General features: G+C 38.7%; 1 protein-coding gene across 1 annotated transcript in view; it reads right to left on the bottom strand.

The window, feature by feature from the left end:
• The window catches only part of PRDX4 (peroxiredoxin 4), a 158,238-nt gene that overhangs the window by 25,324 nt on the left and 113,016 nt on the right, over positions 1-19,898 (bottom strand). The window contains exon 6 of the mRNA XM_044072290.1: positions 8,004-8,038. Coding sequence (XP_043928225.1) covers positions 8,004-8,038 — 35 coding nt within the window. The remainder of the gene's footprint in view (positions 1-8,003; positions 8,039-19,898) is intronic.

The following is a 19,898-nucleotide window of genomic DNA, read 5'->3' as shown; positions in this document are numbered from 1 at the left end:
ATTCCCTGGCTATTTCTTCCCACACTATTTACTTTCCTGGACCCCTGTCTAGCAGGGCGACTGACCCGGGGTGAAATTCCTTTCTCCCATCCAATCGTCAAGGTTCCTTTTGAAGAGGACCAAAGAGGCACTCTGCTTGACATGTATGGGCAATCTATTCCAGAGTCTGGGGAGTCTCTGGGTCAGGAACCTATCCCTCCAGCATGTTTTGTTTATTGTGATGACAAGGTTTAGATCCCTGGAGCGTGTGGCTCTGAGGGATTGGGATTTCTTTAAGTGTAGCATGTCCAACAGCTCTGGGTTTGACATGGCCGTGTATGTTAAGCAAAGATCGCCTCAGAGTAGACGATATGCGACAGAGTATAGCTGGAGTTTAAGGCGGTCAGCGTAGGGCATCTGCTTTAGGCCTGTGATTCTTTTAGTGAGGTATTTCTGTGGCCTTTCCAGTTGTTGCAGATGTCTTGAGAGGTACATACCAAACGGGGCATTGTATTCTATAATGGGTCTAATGAGGGATGAGTACAGTGGGACAATGACCTCCTTTTTCCTGGATGAAAAGCCCTTAGTGATGAGGTATGCCACATAGAAGGATTTCCTGACTGTTGTGGCGATGTGGTTATCGAATGTGAGACCACTGTCCACCTCTGTCCCCAAGTCTCTTATCTATGTGTACTTTAGGTCAGTCATTAATAAACTTGCAAATACTACATGCACCACACTTAACCATCCAGGAGAGGTTACTTTTGGTTGTCCCTACACCTCTTTCAAGTTGGAACCCCTACTATTAATGAATCTCTGGCTTGGACCAAATACTTCTTTTAAGTCTGAAGGAAATACACTGTCCCATACTGTCTGGATAACGTTAATTTTCATACCTCAATCATTATAATCCAGGACCACTGCCATAGAGTTGTTACTAGAAAGCGTTTTAATCTCAATGGTATTGGATGAACCAACACGTCTACTTGAATCCAACAGAATAGGTCTAAAATTACTGCTTCTCATTTCGACATCCTTACTTAACTCAGTCAGTAAATCCATTGCATCCCCTCTATTTGTGAACATGTCAATAAGCTTCAGCAGTTCAAATTTAAAACAGTCATCCTGACTAATAAGCCTTGATAATCTAATCATTTGACCCTTCACCACATTTTTCTTTCAACCCTCATAAATGTAAAAAAAGAGTTGCAGTATGTTTATATATATATCTATATCTATATCTATATATATATATCTATATATATATCTATATATATATCTATATATATATCTATATATATATCTATATATATATATATATATATATATATATATATACATACACATACACAGTAAATGTTCGAATGTATACGGCCATTCTCTTTGTACAAAAGAATATCTAAAAATTCAATCCCATCTCTGTCCATGTGGCTTGTACATTTTAAAAAAGTGGTGGTGTTAATCAAATAACCAATAAAATCTTCCAACTATTGTTTGAAGCCCTTCCACAAAAATCAGTACATCATCCAGGTACCTTAAGTATGTCATGATCTTTGACATATAGACTGAATTAAACAAGTGTTGCTGTTCCCATTCTGCCAACACCAGGTTAGCATAGATGGGTGCACATCTGGCAACCCCGTTCATCTGGTTGTAGTATTCCCCATCAAACACGATGAAATTATTGGGATAACACCAATTCTAACAAATCCACAAGTAGGCCTCTTTTTACATGGTGTAAATCACTGCACTTAGACTGTTGTTAAAGCAGTCAATTCCAATATGGTGGGGGACCACCGAAAATAAGTTGACTAAATCTACAGTCACAAACCAAAAGTCGTCACCACAATTTAAATTCCTGACATTATCAAGGCTATATATATATATATATATATATATATATATATATATATATATATATATATATATATATATATATATATATATATATATAATGATGTTAGTGGTTCTGTTTTACAGCCCTTAGCAGCTACAATGGGCCTAAATGGTGGAAAATTTACATTTTTATGAATTTTGGGGATACCAAAAAATAGAGTAAATAATGGGGTTCTCCAATGCAAGATATTTAAACTCCTCATTAGAAATGATCCCATCACACAATAGGCCCTATGTACATCAAACTCAGAAACCCTCTCATAAGTTACCACATCATTTAATAGTACTTGCATTTTACAGGCATAGTCTGTATTAGTCATGATGACCCCCCCCCCCAACACACACACACACACACACACACACACACACACACACACACTTGTCTGGTTTCATAACTCTGTACTGGCTGGTGTGTGTGAGCTGTCTCAAACAAATTTTTTCAGCACTGGATAAACTGTCGGACATTTTTTCATGTTGCAGACCTCTCCTAATCTGAGCTTCACACAACCGTTCAAATACCATAACTGTTGGGTTGTGCGGTGGAATAAACACACTAGCTCTCTCAAAACTCAAGTAGTTACAATCATTAAAAAATGCTAGCAAGCAAGCAGAAAACCTCCACCAGTTTATTGTATACAACGTAAGCGCTTTCACTAACTCAAATAAGTCAGCTTCTTCAGGCAAATACAAAATATCACAAACCCAGTTTTTAAAAGATTACAAAAAATGCTCAGCTAATAAGCTAGCAGCCCAAAAACATGATGTCATACGACAAATGCAACATACCATACATTAAACTGAGCCATGTAGATATGAATTTAGAACACATACGTCAATATTAAATAAACAGAACAAACATAACTAATAGACTGTTTCATATAAAATAACAATGCCTAAAATAAACATACAATTTTATATGGATCGGCTTCTAATGTTATACATTGTGCTCAGCAGCCTGTACAGGCTTCAGTGCCTTCAGAAAGGAACGGGAATTTACCTACAACATCTTGAGCCAAGGCAACGCTATGGGTAACCCGGGCCTTCCCAGAGACACAGCAGTAGTGCCTCGGACTTCAGTTAATTCGCACAGGGTGAGTGACATCCCTACCACAGATTCCTTTTTAAGGAATGTTATATTTTTTAACTTTAATGCAACAGGTGAATCTTCTGCTTTAAATAACAGCACGTATAGTGAAAGTACCTCTATTGTAAACAACTTAAATGATTTTGATCAGAAATTATGTAAGTGCAGGAAACTTCAGTTGGAAGTTTCCTATCTAGAAGAGTGCATCCTTAAAAAAGTCATTCCTAAAGGTTTGTACCAATGGCGCTATCCAGCAGGGCTTGTCCATGGCTCTTTTCACCAGGAATTCTTAGCCCTATTTGATAAACAGGGCATAGAATTTCTTGGCATTCTTATTAACAACTATAAATCTCTTTGTTGCACTGAGGAGAGACTTGGATAACCTGGAACGTGCAATTACAAACGCTGATGATTACGACGGGTACAGGTTTGAGTATGCACAGATTTTCAGCAGTATTGATGCTAGTTTGGGTAAAAACATCGAAACTAAAAAGAAAAAGTTGTTGAGAGATCTCAATGATTATTCTAAAGGATGTGCATACCCACCCCGCCCCCCTCATGTTGGGTCTTCAACTTTGAACAACTATAGTGATGCCCAGTCTAGTCAAATGGTCTACAATGACAATGGTAATGACTTGACCAATAACCATGCTGTAGATCCTGCTCAACCTATCCGTCATGGTGAACGTATCAAAAACAACCAACGACAGGTACCCCAACATCAGCCATCAGGATCAGATACACTCTTGAATGCTAACCACCGGCAGGATTTTCGGGAACCCAATGGGCCACAAACACCCCACTCAAACAGACAAACGAACAACAGGAGACAAGGCCAGAACAGGAAACGATACAATCTGAGGAGGAGATGAGGTCTCAACCCCACCCAACATCCTTGTTAGTTTCAAAGGGGACTTTAAAATGTATAACTTTAGTTCTCTTCACATTGAAAAAGCTATGGTAGACTTTTTCTCGAAAGGACTAACCTTTGTGCCTGACAGGAGGGCCAACATGGTCAAGTTGATCATGGACCTAAAATTGTTTGTTCGTAAACTTAATTTACACCTGCTTATGGGAGTTAATTCTTCATTAACCCAAGGCCCAAGGGTTTCCAGTTTATTTAATCCTCCTTTACATGATACCCTAATGCATTTTGAGAAATCTTGTGAAGTTGATTTCAAGAGAATGTATATTAGTAATTATTACAACACTAACACTAGTAAAAACATTTCTCCTGATGAAATTGATTTCATTAATCTACTGAACATGTCAGGTACGTGTAATGCAGCCTCACAAAGGGGGTTGGTTGGTATTTATGGGCCAACACTACTATGTTTGTAGGATGCACATGATTCTGGATAGTGTAGCATACGAAAAAGTTAGTAGTAAACAGGTTAATGGAGCTTACAGGGTCATCAATACTACTCTCTCAGACTTGTTCTTAGAAGGGAGTATAGCTATTGATACATATCAATATTTAACCATGCCAGCTCTAGAGCTCCAGTTATCCCAACCTTTTTTGGAACCCCAAAAATACATAAAAATCTGACAGATCCAAAACTGACTCCAAACTGAAACCAGTGCTAAGATTAGAACAAATATGCCATGATTCATGGCATTTCCTGGAGTCCATTAACAACTTGGAATATAACGACAACTTACTGTTCCTTACAGTAGACATCAAGGACCTATACGCAGTCATTCCTCAACAACTTGGCATTGAATGGTCAAGGAATTTCTGTACATAAAAGGAATAGACAACCAAGAGGTGCAGGTCACTGAAACACTCCTTGAGATAGTTTTATTTAACAACAAATTAGTTTTATTTAACAACAAATTAAATTTGCAGAAGAGTGGGATGGCTATGGGAGCTGCATGTGGTAGCATAGTGTAATGGCTTACTGGGAAAGGTCCTTTTTGTTCAATTCTTCCACCACTGAACATCATGTAGTCTGGCACACAAGATACCAGGACGACATGTTCTTTTTGTGGAAAGGTGAAGTTACTTTGATTGATGCATTAATCAGTGAAATCAAATCCTATACCCATTTTTTAGATTTCCCATTCCAAATAGGTATTGACCACATAGATTTTTTAGACATTCACTTGATTAAGGACCTTAACCATCAGAGATTTAAAGCTATTTTCCATAAGCCAACATATTCCAATGCTCTCTTGCATTTTTCTACCTGCCACCCCTTACATCAAAAAAAGCAGTTGTGAAGTGTCAAGTAGTAAGGGCCGCCAGAATGGTTTCCGACTTTGATGACTTCAAAGTAGAGTGTGAACTGTTAAGGTCTATATTCCTTAGGAGAGTTTATCCAATAGCCTTTGTAGGAACAAAGTTTGATGAAGTCATTCGTAAAAGGACATCAGGTCATTTTACCCCCTTACTACACCATGGCCACAACATTGTAGTCTCTCCTACACAGAATGTAGAGGCCTTGACTTCAACTAATGCTCAGGTCCTGAACCAACCTATTAGTTTCTTGACCACTTATTCATTAGATTCTCGAACCATAAGAGAGATTGTTAAGAACTGGGTCTTCATTTCAGAAGATCCCCATCTTAGATGTCCTTTGGGCCCCACACCTAAGCTAACTTTTACAAAGGGGTGGAACTTGAAAAGTTTAGTCGAAAGGCCAAAAAGAACCCTTAAACCAAATGTAGGCGTGACTAGATGTGGGAGATGTCACCAATGTAAGTTTATAAAAATAGTCAACAAGGTAAAAATCAGGGACAAGTAGTATTTTATGCGTGACAGATACAACTGTGATTCCCAGGGAGTGGTCTATGGTGCTATCTGTGATGGGTGTGAGGGATTTTACATCGGGAAAACAGAGAGGAAATTAAAACAGAGGATCTATGAGCATGTGTACAGCATTAACAACAAAATTAGTACCAACTCCCTAAACAAACATACTCTCACCTTTCCAGGTCATAATTTTTCGTTTGTTATCTTACAACTAGTGGAACATAACCAGAGAGGGGGGCCTTGGGAACTCAAATTAGAAGAGGATGAGTTGGAATGGCAGATTGCAACAGCTGCATATACCTTCCCAGGTCTGAACGAAGCTTTATCTATTAAAAGCTTGCTAAAATTGAAAGCCCTGAAGAGGTAGATTTATACTAGTTACCACTAGTTCGTTATATACACTCTGCACTAACATGTCATTTAGTCACTTGGATATTTACTTAAATAAACTTAGTATACAAAGTGCACACAAACACACTCCTTTGGTTTTGGTTGCGTTTGATGGTCATTTTTATATTTTTAAAACGGGAAATTATTATTTTAGGTTTAGAAGACTTTTAGGATGCACATATTCTTTATTTATTCACATATATTTATGTATATAGAAAACATATGCATGTGTATATATTTACATGCACATTGCCTTTTAAGAAATTGTAGGTTTATTTTAGGCAGCTATTTTATATAAAACAGTTTATTAGTTGTGTTTGTTCTGTTTATTTAATATTGACGTATGTGTTCTAAATTCATATCTACATGGCTCATTTAAAATGCATTTGTCGTATGACATCACGTTTTTGGGCTGCTAGCTTATGGCTGAGCATTTTTTTGTAATCTTTTAAAAACTGGATGTGAGATTTTGTATTTGTCTGAAGAAACTGACTTATCTGAGTTAGTGAAAGCGCTTACGTTATATACAATAAACTGGTGGAGATTTTTCTGCTTGCTAGCGTTTTTTGGTTTTACGTTAGCTAGTTTGCTGTTTGTGTAGTTACAATCATTGCCGGGCTTTGAATTGTTTGCAAAAAATATCCGTAAATTGAGAATCCTAGAGTACAGCTTAAGACTCAGTCTCCCAACCTCATATCTGTGGATAGGTACAAAGAAAAACCTTTTTTCAACAAGCTGACAGAATATTCAGTAATAATCTTTAGCTCTGAAAAATTATAAATTGTAAAATCTTAGTCACCCTCCTGTTTGCAGCATATTACATTGTCCAAACAGTCATCACAATATTTTTCAGATTCGACGGCAGGACCTTATAACTCTTTGACAGAACAGGTATGGACATGATGCGGATTATTATCCACGACAACACTGTTGAACTATCTAAACTAAAAGCTGAACTGTTAGCCTTAAAAACCAGTATGCTGAATGACTTATTACTTGATAAAAACAGTGTGTTTCAATAAAATTCCAGACACTGATAAGCTTGTTAAGGTTGGTCTGGAGAGAAGCAAGGAAAGATTATGAGAGATACAACTGACTACAGAGAAAAGAGGGCTTACCCCTCTAAAAGGAGGGTTGATGAAGCACCCAGAGACAGAGACATTCTTAATAATGAGGCAAACAGGAAGAGTAGCTTAATGTGGTACAGACTGACATTTGTGAGGACAATGAACATTTTTTTTTTTAAGACAACCCATCCCCAACAAGGCGCTCAGACAGTTTACGGAACAGTGACCAGTAACAGAATCATATAAACACGACACCAATGAGAGGGCACACATCGACAGAGGGGGAACTTCAACAATTAGACTTTGGCAGTATATATGATGACTTGTTGGATGACCGTATTGATTCTGGCATCCCTATTTTGAACAATACTGCTGTTGAATCTGAATAATACTAAAGAAACATTGCATTACTGCTCAGGTGTTACCCTAAACATAACTTACATAAGAATTTCAAGATAAGAGGACTATATATCAAATATTACAAGCAACAACCAAAGTGTTAGATTAATAATATCTGGATTCAAAATTCATCATGGCTGTACAACATACTTGCACGCATACATAAATGCAGAACCCTCTGCTGAAAAAGTTATTCAAGAATGTCATCTTTAATAAAAATATTAGCAGGGAAATACTAAACCAAAACAAAAATCTTAAACTTAAAGATTATTCTTCCCAAAAAAAGAAGCAAATAAGCTAGACGTTTCCTAATGGGACATGAAAAATTTGTATTGACTACTTAAAATAAGAGAACTTTTTTGCTGTGTTTATGTGAAAAGGCCAACATGCCATTCTGAAACAGCATTTAAAGTATTACATAAATTTTACTTACTGTTTCACTGCCTGGTTTCCAGCCAGCTGGGCAAACTGAAAGAAAAATTCAGAAGTTGAGAATTGGCAAACGTGCTTTATAACGGAACAGAAAATGCAATATAGGAAAGCCTATTTTATTACCTCTGCATTTTTTTTTTCATTTCCACTGGCATTCTTGCAAATTCTGAATCAATACTCTTACCTTTTTTGAAACTGCACACACAGTGATATTCTACAGTACAGTGAAGCTTCTTACAATGCAAGTATTTCAAATAAAAGTTAAAACTCCACTAACGGACCACTTTCCTGCTTATTCAACAATGTTATCACGGAACCATGCAGAACACATCCCAGCACGTTTGTGACTGCACCGAGTCTACATTTCCTGAGAAAGTGCAGTTAACTGCAGAGTTTAAGGCTTTTTGCATGTATGCTACTTAGTACAGTGATGTTGCTAGGGAGGTCAATGAAAGGAAAGAAATAAAATTGAACGCATGTTTGACTTGAGCTCTTTCCCAAAATAACCACAAAGGCAACTGGTCGGTACAGATACTCCCTTCAAACTACCGTAATTCTTAAGATAGCAAAATAAAGATTTTCAGTTGATACCTACAACATAAGATCTGGTCTCCTGTCTACTTTTATTTTACTATACCCTGAAAGAGTAAACTGTCCCCAAAGATTTTAGTGCTTGTTCTTGTTCTCTTTTTTTGACAACCTCTTTCCAAAAGATGACAGACTGGCAGTAAGTACCTATATACTGGCTGCATCTAAGCAACTAACATCTTTTGTTACCTTACACAGTACAAGGCCTGGTAGAGAGCAATGACTTGTTACTACGCAAGAGGAAAGAATTCAGAAAGCACACTGATGCATTATATGACTCAACTTTCAGTTTCATTTTGTGATTACTACTTTTTAATTTGTTTAGAATAATTTCACGAGTACATTCATTTTACTGAAAAAAATGCTTGTTCGTAAACTGTTCTGACAGATGTAATTTTTTGTAACTGTAAGAAATCTTCCGACAGTTTCTGGCAGCAAGATAATAAAAACAAAACACCAAAACACTTGCTGTGGTGCAAAGAACATCCAACACCAGGGCAAAAAACTATGACAATAACTTTAAAGATTGCTGAGCGCTTTCATTCCTCTTAATGGAACATTATCAGAACATTAGAAATATTGATTTATTTCATTTAAAAAACATACACCTACAAATCACATGGTCAAATACAACCAATCAAAATAAACACACACGCCCCTCCTACATTAACATACAAAACTCTAAGGTCACTCATATTAAATCAAGACTCATGCTTTAGTTTTAAAATACAATTAAGACAGCACATTTCATTTAGCCCTGAAAATTTTGTGGCATCAAGCAACTGCTGCCACCAGAGCTCATGACTACAAATTCCTCTATAAATCCTTCATGGGGGAAGATTATACATCCTGGTAAAAGACCAGCCAAATTCTATCCTTGGACATAAAAGACTAGTTCGAGGACTCCAGTCATTAAACACTGGCTTAGATTTTTTTCTAATCAGCGAGCAGTTTACTGCCTTGTCATATGAAAATTCTGATGAATGGATGGTTCTAGTAAGGCAGGAACTAGTTAAAGCTGCATCAGCAGCCATCTAGCTTCAGTTCACAAGGAGTGAACAAAAACACAACACACGCAGAAATCTACATTATTCAGCAAATGAAAAACACTCAAGGTGTATGATCAACATCCAAAGCAACACAAAATAATGTTCTAACTCATTCTTCCAAGAAAGCAAACAGCAAGTTAAAAAGTTAAAGGTCTTCTGAAGGGAAAGCAGCCTATTCCTCTATGCGAGATGAAGGTGCGTCTATATTTCTCCAATCAATGAGCTGTTTTAAGTCCATATCAAAGGAAAAGACAAGTCAGTTTCATTACAAGTAAAGTGGGAGACCGTTCTCTATAAAAGTATAACAGCCAATTCAACTTGTACTTGAGAAAAATAAGCCAACAATATAGCAGGCGTTATATGTTGTGTTTCATTGAACGTTCATGTTTTGTTGAGATTTGCCAAGACAAATTAGCTAGCAGCTGTATATGTCAGTTTCTGCAAGGGTATATTAAATTTAACAAGACTCTTGCTTTAGGCAGACACTGCAAACTTACTGTACATAACATCTAGGTTTCCCTTTGGCTTCTCAAAACCTACATGCACAGTTTATTTCCTCAAGATTGTGTTCTTTCCTTTACTCCTCTATGCCACCGGAGCAGTCCCAGCACCATCTCAATCAAGCACTTAAAGTACACACCAAAGCACTCATACGTAACTTATTTTATTTTTGGTCCTTAGTTTCACAGATAAACCGTTTTTAGCACAAGGCCTTAAATCGGTGGCTATAGGTACTGTGGTGTTTACTTTAGTACTGGAGCATTTGTCCGATTTTGTAACACTTTACACACTAGGGAAGTGAATTTGCAAACTTCTGTTTTTTAGCGGGATAAAGCCCTAACTTTTGCCCGGCCGACTCGGGTTCAATCAGTGGCTTGGTCAATTAATGGAACAGCAGACAGGGCACTTGATGTTAAGGGAAGGTGTGGTCCATAGAGGGGAGTTGCCCTCAGACAAAGTTGACGAGTGTAGGAGGCAGGGAATGGGGAAGAGTGGGTAGATCATATAAATAAATAAAAAAAAAAAAAGAACATCCCCATGGATGCAGACACAGCCAAGCCCCATGGGGGCCCTTAGGATCCACGACCAACCCCAGCAAATACTAGCATGACTGGGGGGGGGTAGGAGGATGGTTGGTAGACCTGGAGTGGACGTGGCACACTTGAGATGGTACTTGTACGCAGTGTTTATGCACGCCAGATACTACAGGAATGTGCAGAAGAGCTCATTAATAGGTTTTGTTCAGTCTGCCAACACAAAGTTTTGAAGAACTGGCAAGGCATTTTTCAAATGTTTGCCTTTCTCAAAGTCAGAGTGAGAATATATAATTAAAGGGGTTTGGAAAATAACAGGGTGCTTGCAGCAGTTTTGTGCTTTTTAACATGAAACTCACTAAGCTACATTACAAATTTCATGGTTTCCCAGTTTGTGTGCTCAAGTTAATGAGGTTTGCAGTATTGTGGGCAATGCCAAGAGTTCAGAGATTTTTTTTAAATTTTGGTCAATTATAGTACACGTAATAGAAAAAACACTATCAAATGCTTATAAATAACTATCACTTTACTAATCTTTTCTCATACATTTATACCATAACCCTAATTCCCAACTACAATAACGGATGATAAAAATTGTATGCATGCATACACACCACACCACACCCAGGTTCATGGGTGTTTTAGGCTAAAGACCACAAGGGCCTTTTTAAGTCTAACAATGTAATCCCAAATCTGACAAGTTCTGGTACCCTTTATAACTGTAAGCAGGGGGTTTGGAAGGTGAAACATTCACAAGAAGGGTCCTGGGTGATGAACCATTTGCAGGCTACCGGTGTCCATTAGAGGCATAGGTGCCAAACCAGGGATGAATTTTCTGTTCCCCATCCAGTTGTCCAAGTTGCACTTGAATTGTGTTAGGGAGAAACTCTTGCTTCACATGGATGGGGAGCCTATTCCAGAGAAGGGATAGTATCAGGAATAAATACCAATCTCTCCAACACATTCTATTTTTATCACAGGCAAGGTTCAAGTCTTAGAATAGGTAATTCTGGTGTGGTTTGTTTTGTGGATATGCAGAGGTCCATCAGAGTGGGGCCTAACAATGCCTTGTATGCCATGCATAGATCTCCCCCCTCAAAAGGCTATACGAGACAGAATACAGGGATATGGCCTTGAGTCTGTCTGCACAGGACATGTTACTTACACACTGTATTCTTTTAGTACCAAAACTCTCTGGACGTTCCAGTTGTTGGATAGGACTGGTTATGTACATACCAAATGGGAAACGGTACTCAATGGTAGGTCTAATGAATGCCGAATGCAGTGGAACCATGGACTTCCTTGGATCTAGATGCCATACCTTTGTTTATAAGTTGCACTACATAGAATGATTTCCTAACCACTGCAGACACACGATGGTCAAAGGCTAGATTACTGTCTGTGTGAGTCTTCAAGTCCCTGACTACTCTTTGGGGTGTGCTGTCAATATGAATATTATAGTTATCAGGGGTGGAGGACTTCCTGAAGGATACTATTATTCATTTCTTGGTATTTAGTTTTAGTCCATGGCTCTGGCACTAGCTGTTTGTGTCAGCCCTTCCTGGGAGAACATTTGTGTTGGTGGGCGATTCAATGACCGCTCATAATTTGCAGTCACCTGCAAATTTAGTCAGCCACAGGCTACTGAAGTTGGCCTTTACTTCAGAGAAGTAAATGTCAAAAACAAGCAGTCCCAGGACTAATCCACTTGTGACCTGCCTCTCTGTAGAGGTGGGCTCCCCAATTCTAGGGTCCCGTCTGAGTCAGCTGGTCATCCACTGGGTGAAACAAGGTTTGTACAGAACCTCTCAAAGTCTGTCAACAATGCCCGACTGGGAGATTGTCAAATGCCTTAAATCAGGTGAAGGTACACAGTGTGAACCACTTTGCTCTCATCCACTGCTTTGGTGACCTTCTCAAGGAAGTTAACCAGGTTGAATAGGCATGACCTGGCCTTGATGAAACCAAATTGGGTTGGATCCAGTGTCTGCAGGTTTCCCATGTCATTATTGATAAAGCCCACTATAATTCTTTCTATGGCTTTGCGTATATGAGACTAGTCAGACTTGGATCTGTAGATGGCCCACCTTTGTGCAGAGGGACGACTGTTGCTGTTCTCCCTTCAAGAGGCACAAATCCTGTTTGGAGGTTACAGTTAACTAGCAATTCCAGAGGACCTGACAGATCATGTTTCACACTATTTAGAAGGCATCCTGGGATATTATCTAGGCCCACTGATGCAGTGTTCTTGGCCTTAGAGAGAGCATTAAGTACCTATTCCCTTGTGGTAGCAGGGGGAGCTACATTTGATGGTATTTCCTGAGGGAAGGTTGATGGGGAGAGAGGGGTAAAGTTGGAGATGAATTTGTCAGCCAGTAGGTTTGCTATATCTTTTGGATCAGTATAGGTCGCTTCATTTACAATGAGGTCTGCTCACAACTGTGTATTGCCTTTGAAGTTGCGGACATAGCTAAAGAATGCCTTGTGTTGGTCTTTGGCCTGGGAGGCCAAATTTACCTCAAATTTCGCTTTGGTTAACTATTTGATCTTGGAGTGGTTTGTTTAATTTGATGAGAGTGCTTTTATCCTGCTGGGTGATGCACCTCATAATTTTTGCCATGATTTTCTTCCTTGTGTTATTACAGCCTATTGATGTGATCCAACCAGGGTGCCTTGTTTTTCTGAATTAGTTCTGTACGTCTACCTAGTGGGTACAGCTGCCTCTTTGTAGCTATTAAACACGCTTGTATAGGGTTTTTGTGAACAGTACTGCATAGGCAGCAATGCTCTCAGGGTTTATGGGGGCCTGAAATTTTTTCAGGTCATCACTGAATAGTAGGAAGTTAGCCTTAGAGCAGTTCCTGAATATTCCCAAGTTAGCTAGGATTCCAGGTTTTATTTTTACTTCAAAGGAAACCATTTTGTGATCTGACCTTACCAGAGAAGACATTACACTATGGGGTGTACAGCACTCTCCCATATTAGTAAGGACCAGATCTAGTATGGTTGCACCCCTTGTTTTAAACCATATCTTAAGTGACCACACAGATGTCAACATTCTCTAGGGTGAAGAAAGCTTCTAGGGGAGTGGAGTTTTTTTGCTTAGACTCCTAGCATTGGGAAGTAACACCTTTAGATTTTCTTGGCTAGCTTTGATTTGCTATGTCAGAAGTACTTTCCAGTTTGGCAGTGCCTAAAAAAGGCACTATGGGGGAAGACAATGTTTTAGCTAGTAGTGACAAGCCTAGAGGGGAGAGGTGAAGACCATCCCTGGCAAAGCAGCGTGATCTGCTGACCATCTTCTTCCATGCTGACAAACAATGCACCCCCTCAGAATGACACCAACTAACTAACCCAATTATTAAAGTTAATATTTTGTTCATATTGTGGCATCATCCTTAGAGAAGGCAAAATGCTGCTCAATGCTATGTTCATACCAGCCTGGGACATGTATTCCAAGAGCTCCTTGATGTCTCTCTTCATATTGCTATGGAGGTACGTCTCAGGTCATTTATACCCACATGGAGTATGACTTGAGTCATACTGATACTTTTGCTCTAATGACCTGTGTGTATATAATGTGGTGGATCATGGCCCGATAAGCAACTGACAGAGACTTTCTCTTTATCCAGCTTGATGAGAGGGACATCAGTGTGTCTCACATTGGAGTCTCCAATTACTAGCATGCTGGATTCTGTGGTGGCTTGCCTTATGGACTTAGAAGTAGAGGCTCCATGGAATGTGGCTGTATGTGTTGTTGTGGTTGTTTTGAAAAGAGTGTTTGGGTTGGTTGAGAATGTATTGTGTATATTTAGTCTACGACGTCTTTGGGGTTTAGGAAGGTTGCAATTAAGTGCATCAGCAAATGTGAATCTGTGTGTCTGCTTTGAATTGTGTGTGATGGGTGCAGTGTATGTACTACTTACAACCTTACTGACATTAGGAGTGCTTTCGTGTGACCGTTTTTGTCTTCAGTGACATTGTGTAACTGTCTCTCTCAAATACCATATCAGTTTGTTTGAGAATTAACTGGTCAGTAAACATGAGGCAATTTCTACATTGACGATGGTAACAGAAATAGTGGGAAAGTTCATATCCATAGCAACAGATTTTTTTTTTTTAATCGATTAGACTGCTGTAATGAGAATATATAGTAATGTCAGGAGTATCCTATTTGCACCTCTGGGGGCAGTGTGTGGCACAGCAAACCAGTTGTCCTGTGTGCAACTAAGTATCGGTGAAATTTATATGGTGATTTTACAGAAAAAAATGTCCACTTAATGTGGCTGGCTATACAGGGCACTGCCAAACAGTTGAGGGGAAACTAATAAGTAGAGCCTGATGATTTATGGATAAAGTATTTAGGCAGACATTCTGACGTTAGAAGCAAATCAAGCAGCACTTACTAAAAAGAAAGAATTTGCTTGTCAAGAATGATAAAAAGGGGTGAGCCACCTGAATGGCTACTGCTTGACTACTGCTACTAGTGCTAGTCTCAACATAGCTTCACTCTACTGGGATACAATGCTCCTTTGCTTCTCTCAACAGAAGCAAAAAGAGCATCACTAACCTCAAGATAAGAAGCAGGCCACAGCCTGTTTGGTGATCCACAGTCTTGTCTAGATAATGCAAGGGTCTCTGTAGGCTTGCTGTAGCCTTTCCTTGGTAAATGCACTAAGTAACCACCACCAGACCCAATCAGGAAGATCAAGCAGACACTCACTTCCCAATCAGAAGTGTTAGGAATCTATGCACTCTGCTCATTCTCTTGGCAGGAACAAAATAAAAGCACAAATTCCAAACTAGCATCTATGAAGCAGTTATTAGGCTTTCTGGTGATTAGCAGTCCCTAGGAAATGATGTTCCTATGCTCCTCTAACCAGGGGCGAAACAAAAGCACTAATTCCAAGATGACTACCAAGAGGCAAAGTGTGGGTTCTCCAGTAATTGGTGGTCTTGGGAGTAGATGTTGAACATTTTAAAGGCAAGATAGAAAAGTGATTTACCATACAAGTGGTCTCGGTTTCCAACCTTCATTTGGGCACTCTTTGCAAGTCTACAGTTTTGGTTATTTTTGACTTGCATACGTCTTTATCATTGGTTTTGGTTATATCAAGATAAAAAAGTGGTTTAATATCCTAAGAGCTGCAGTGTGCACTAACAGTTCGACATTAAAGATGTGGTGCAAGTGCCTCATCAAATGCTAAGCACTTATAAGAAGGAAGCAAGAAAGAATGATCATTTTAGACCAAACCTAAAAAGCGAGAGAAAACAGTTGTTTTTTTTGCACGGGGAGGGGGGGGGGGGTAAGCCAGTCTGCTAATTAAATACAGTATACCAGCTCAGAGAATGCACAATAGTAGGGTAAAGCAAATCCAGACCCTGCTGCACTACACTCATACAAAATGTTGCCAGCTAAAACTCCTCTGAAAAAGTTTTTATGAGCTCTTATTTACAGAAGCAAAAAGCATTTGCTCATATGAACATTTGCTATTCTGACCTGCAACCATATATACACACATATATAAATTTACGTCATAATATTGAAAGACATTAAGTTTTTGTAAAGTGTTAAAAGTATAAAAAATATAAACCACAAAGAATACTGGTGCAGCAAGATTACAATGCTAAACACATTCCAAGAAAGCATAAACAAACAGAATAGACCAACACAGTAAACAAAACAGTAACAGATTATGAGATCAATAAAATACGTACAAATAAAAAGAGCCAATACCCAGAACAGTAGGAACTATGATAGAACTTGAGCACTTAAGTGCTCCAGTCAAGCAAATCTAAATCGATTTCACCATGTTCTTGAAAAGAAATACCCAGAAAATCACATGGCACTAATTCAAACAAATAAATCCTAGCAGGATTGCACATACATTCGTCCATTAGGGAACACAATTACAAGTACCTTGAAAAATCATTCACAATCCACAAAACAAATGTGAGGCAAGTCCCAAACCAAGACTCTGCAATAAATCAGTGGACCTCAGCTCCACAATACCACTGCTCTACGAAATTTTAATAGGTACAAAAAATGTATTTAATTCATGCATTTTATTTGCATTTGTTTAAAGGTCCAGTTGGACTAAAAACCCTTTCAGCAGGGGCCAGAGGAGAAAAACTCAAAAATAGGCTTAAATAAAATTATAGTATACTAAAAACCAACAAAAAAGAAAATTGCACAATACAACACCTTTTTACAGTATGATTACTTCAAAAGAAGAGCAAAACCTGCATTTAAAATTCAAAGAGAACTAAACCTACCATACAAACTCAATCTAAGATAAGCCACAATCTACTGCCAAGATGTTCGATCACTGCTATGAGCTCAAATGTAGTGGTGGCAATGCATAATATAAAGCAGACAAGCCAACATACAGAAACACACAGACATAAGGATACACTGTTAAATGACAGAATGAAAAGGTAGATGTTAAATGAATAAGCATGAACAAGCTCCCTTGGCATCCTACTGGGTGAATGGGGCTAACAAAACCCACCTGCAAACATCACTCCCTTAGGTTGAATAATGGTAGGGCTGTTACCCTACAACAACCCAGAGACTCGAAATTAGTTCAGCCAAAACTATCCAGTCTGTCCTCAATAGATAAAAATGAAACAGAGCAATCATGAAATCCAAAAAAAAAATAATGGAATGGTGCCACGTGAAGCACTAACTAGGACTAACAGATAGTGAATAATCTAATTCAAAAAAAAAAAAAAAAAAAAAAAAACCCACAAACCACCATCTTTAGTTAAAAGTCAAAAACGTTCACTGACATACTATATAGCAAAGACAGGTACATTAATGACAGCATTTTTTTTTGTTCGAAATCAACAACCTTTGATCTGCCGAGCAATAAAATCCTGCTTGGAAACAGCAACCTCCAGGCTTCTGGTAAATCCTCTTAATCTGGTTTACAGCTATCTGTGCAAGATCAAGTACTGCTTTAATGAAGTTTTCCCCATTTTCGTAGTACCCATACTTCATGTCATATCAGGAGTTTATTATTTTTGTTCCATTCTGCTAACATCACCTTAAACTGTGCCCTACTACTAGACCATGTTACAAACTGCTGCCTCACTAAACACTGTCAGGATTCAAAGCAACTCCACTCACTTTTCTGGATACATTTGTGTGATGTTTACACCAGTGTCGACCTGGCTGGTGATGGGATCAGCACCTCGTCCTCTCTATATGGCCAACTTTTTAAATATACGGATACAGTGTGTTCATTGGTATGCAAATTACCCTAACCTTGGCCATTTCTTCCACATAAAAAGGGAACTATGGCACCAAATGTGTATTGAAATATTAAAGGACTGTAATGCACCACCAGTAATATTTGCAACATTTACACACAATTCGTGTACGTAGAAATATGGCTTCTCATTGCCAGTTACTTTTATTTCACTGCTTGTATGCGAAAGCATTCTTCCCCTTAAAGCTGTACTAAAGCCCTTCAGATAGGCATTGTAAACTAGAAAAAAAACTCTCTGGTTAAATATACACAAAATGGTGGCCTGCAAATAATTGTATTAGTAAATTAATGCAAAACAGTAATTCTACCACCAAGACAGCTGTGTGACACACAGACCACTCCTTTAGGTTGCATAATGGTAGAGCAGTTAAAATGAAGTTTATGTTCTCACCATTACGTTCCATTTCCATCTGTGTTGTCCATTTTCAGTCTTCCTCAACTGGTGGGTTCAATCTGACCTATCAGATCTGACTCGACCATTGCTAAAGCTAGTGTCAACCAAAAACTCTCAAGCTTCTCCTTTACCCATAATGCACCAACCCCAAGTAACTCAGATCTTATATGCTGATTTTACTAGAAAGGAAATATTTGCAGTCAGACAGGAAGAAGACTGTAGCTGGAGCTCAATATAAAAGGGCAGTGATGTCCTCTAACCACTCATTCTTCCAGGAGTTTTCAAACAATGGGGGTTGGTGGGTGGGGAGTTGAAGAATGAAAATGGACAACACAGATGGAAAGTTACAGTAAGTGCATAACTTCTTTACCGGATGTTGTCAACCTTCATTCTATCGTCAACTGATGGGACAGAGTCTCCAGTTACCCAAGATCCTGAGTGGACTCGAGGAAGGATATCCCGGAGCACAGCTGAACCAAATGATGCTCTACCTTTGCAGACCAGATTCAAATTGTAATGAGTAACAAAGGTATGGAGAGTAGCCCAAGTTGATGCTGCTTTTATCATCCATTAAATACGGCCGGCCAGCCAGCCACCTGGCTCAAGTTACTTTGGCAACTGGCTTTCTCTATTTTACTTCTGCAAATGAGACAATTGGTCAGTTTTTCTGTTGTCTTTTCTTCTGTGTAGGTAAAAACATAATTGTCTGTGAGCATCCAATAAAACTAACATGTATTCACCATGGTTAGCAAATTTAGGAAAGAATAGTGGCAAATTAATGGACTAATTGATATTAGATTCTGACAAAACCTTAAGAAGGATGCATTATTTCATAGTGCAATTCTATTCTTTTGAAAAATCAAGTATGGAGGTTTTGAGGACAAGGCTTGAATCTCAGAAATTCGTCTGGCAGAAGTTAATAGCTTCCAGAAAATTGTCTTCCAAGAAACGTATTTAAGGGCACACTCAGCTGCTGCCTCAAGACAGGAATAAGTACAAGCTTGCAGTACTAGATTCAGGTCTCATGGGGAAGTACTGTCTTTAAAAGGTGGTCTTAGAAGGAGAGTGCCTTGCGAAAAGGATTTACAGAGCTTATGAGAAGTGACAGAGGAACCCTCAAATCCAAAGTGAAAATTTGATATAGCTGCTAACGAACCTTAACTGTTGAGGAACTAGCTCCTTCCTTAAAAAGTAGGGCCTAAAATTCAAGGATGTTATGTATGGGAAATGAAAAAGGAACATTAATTTTGATAAGCCCACTAAACAAACCTTTTCCATTTACTGGAGTAGAGGGTTTATGGGAAGATAAAAGTATACTTCGGACAAGGGAAGAAAGCAAAGGTTGTTGGGCTATTAATGGAATTGAAGAAACCAGGCCATCACCCTGAGGTTTGATATGTCTGGATGAATCATGCCTGTCGGGTGAGACAGGAGGTCTGGAGTCGGAACCAGAATCCAAGTTTGAAGTAAGTGAGGCCAAAGGAAGGGGAACCAAATCTGACAAGGCCAGTAAGACAATGAGGATAACTTTGCTCTTCAACATGGCATCTTTCTGTA

Source organism: Protopterus annectens, chromosome 5.part0 (assembly GCF_019279795.1).
Source record: "Protopterus annectens isolate FY-2018-M chromosome 5.part0, PAN1.0, whole genome shotgun sequence".
Lineage (NCBI taxonomy): Eukaryota > Metazoa > Chordata > Ceratodontiformes > Protopteridae > Protopterus > Protopterus annectens.
The sequence above is the reverse complement of the archived record's forward strand: the minus strand, read 5'-3'. Positions and strand labels throughout refer to the sequence as shown.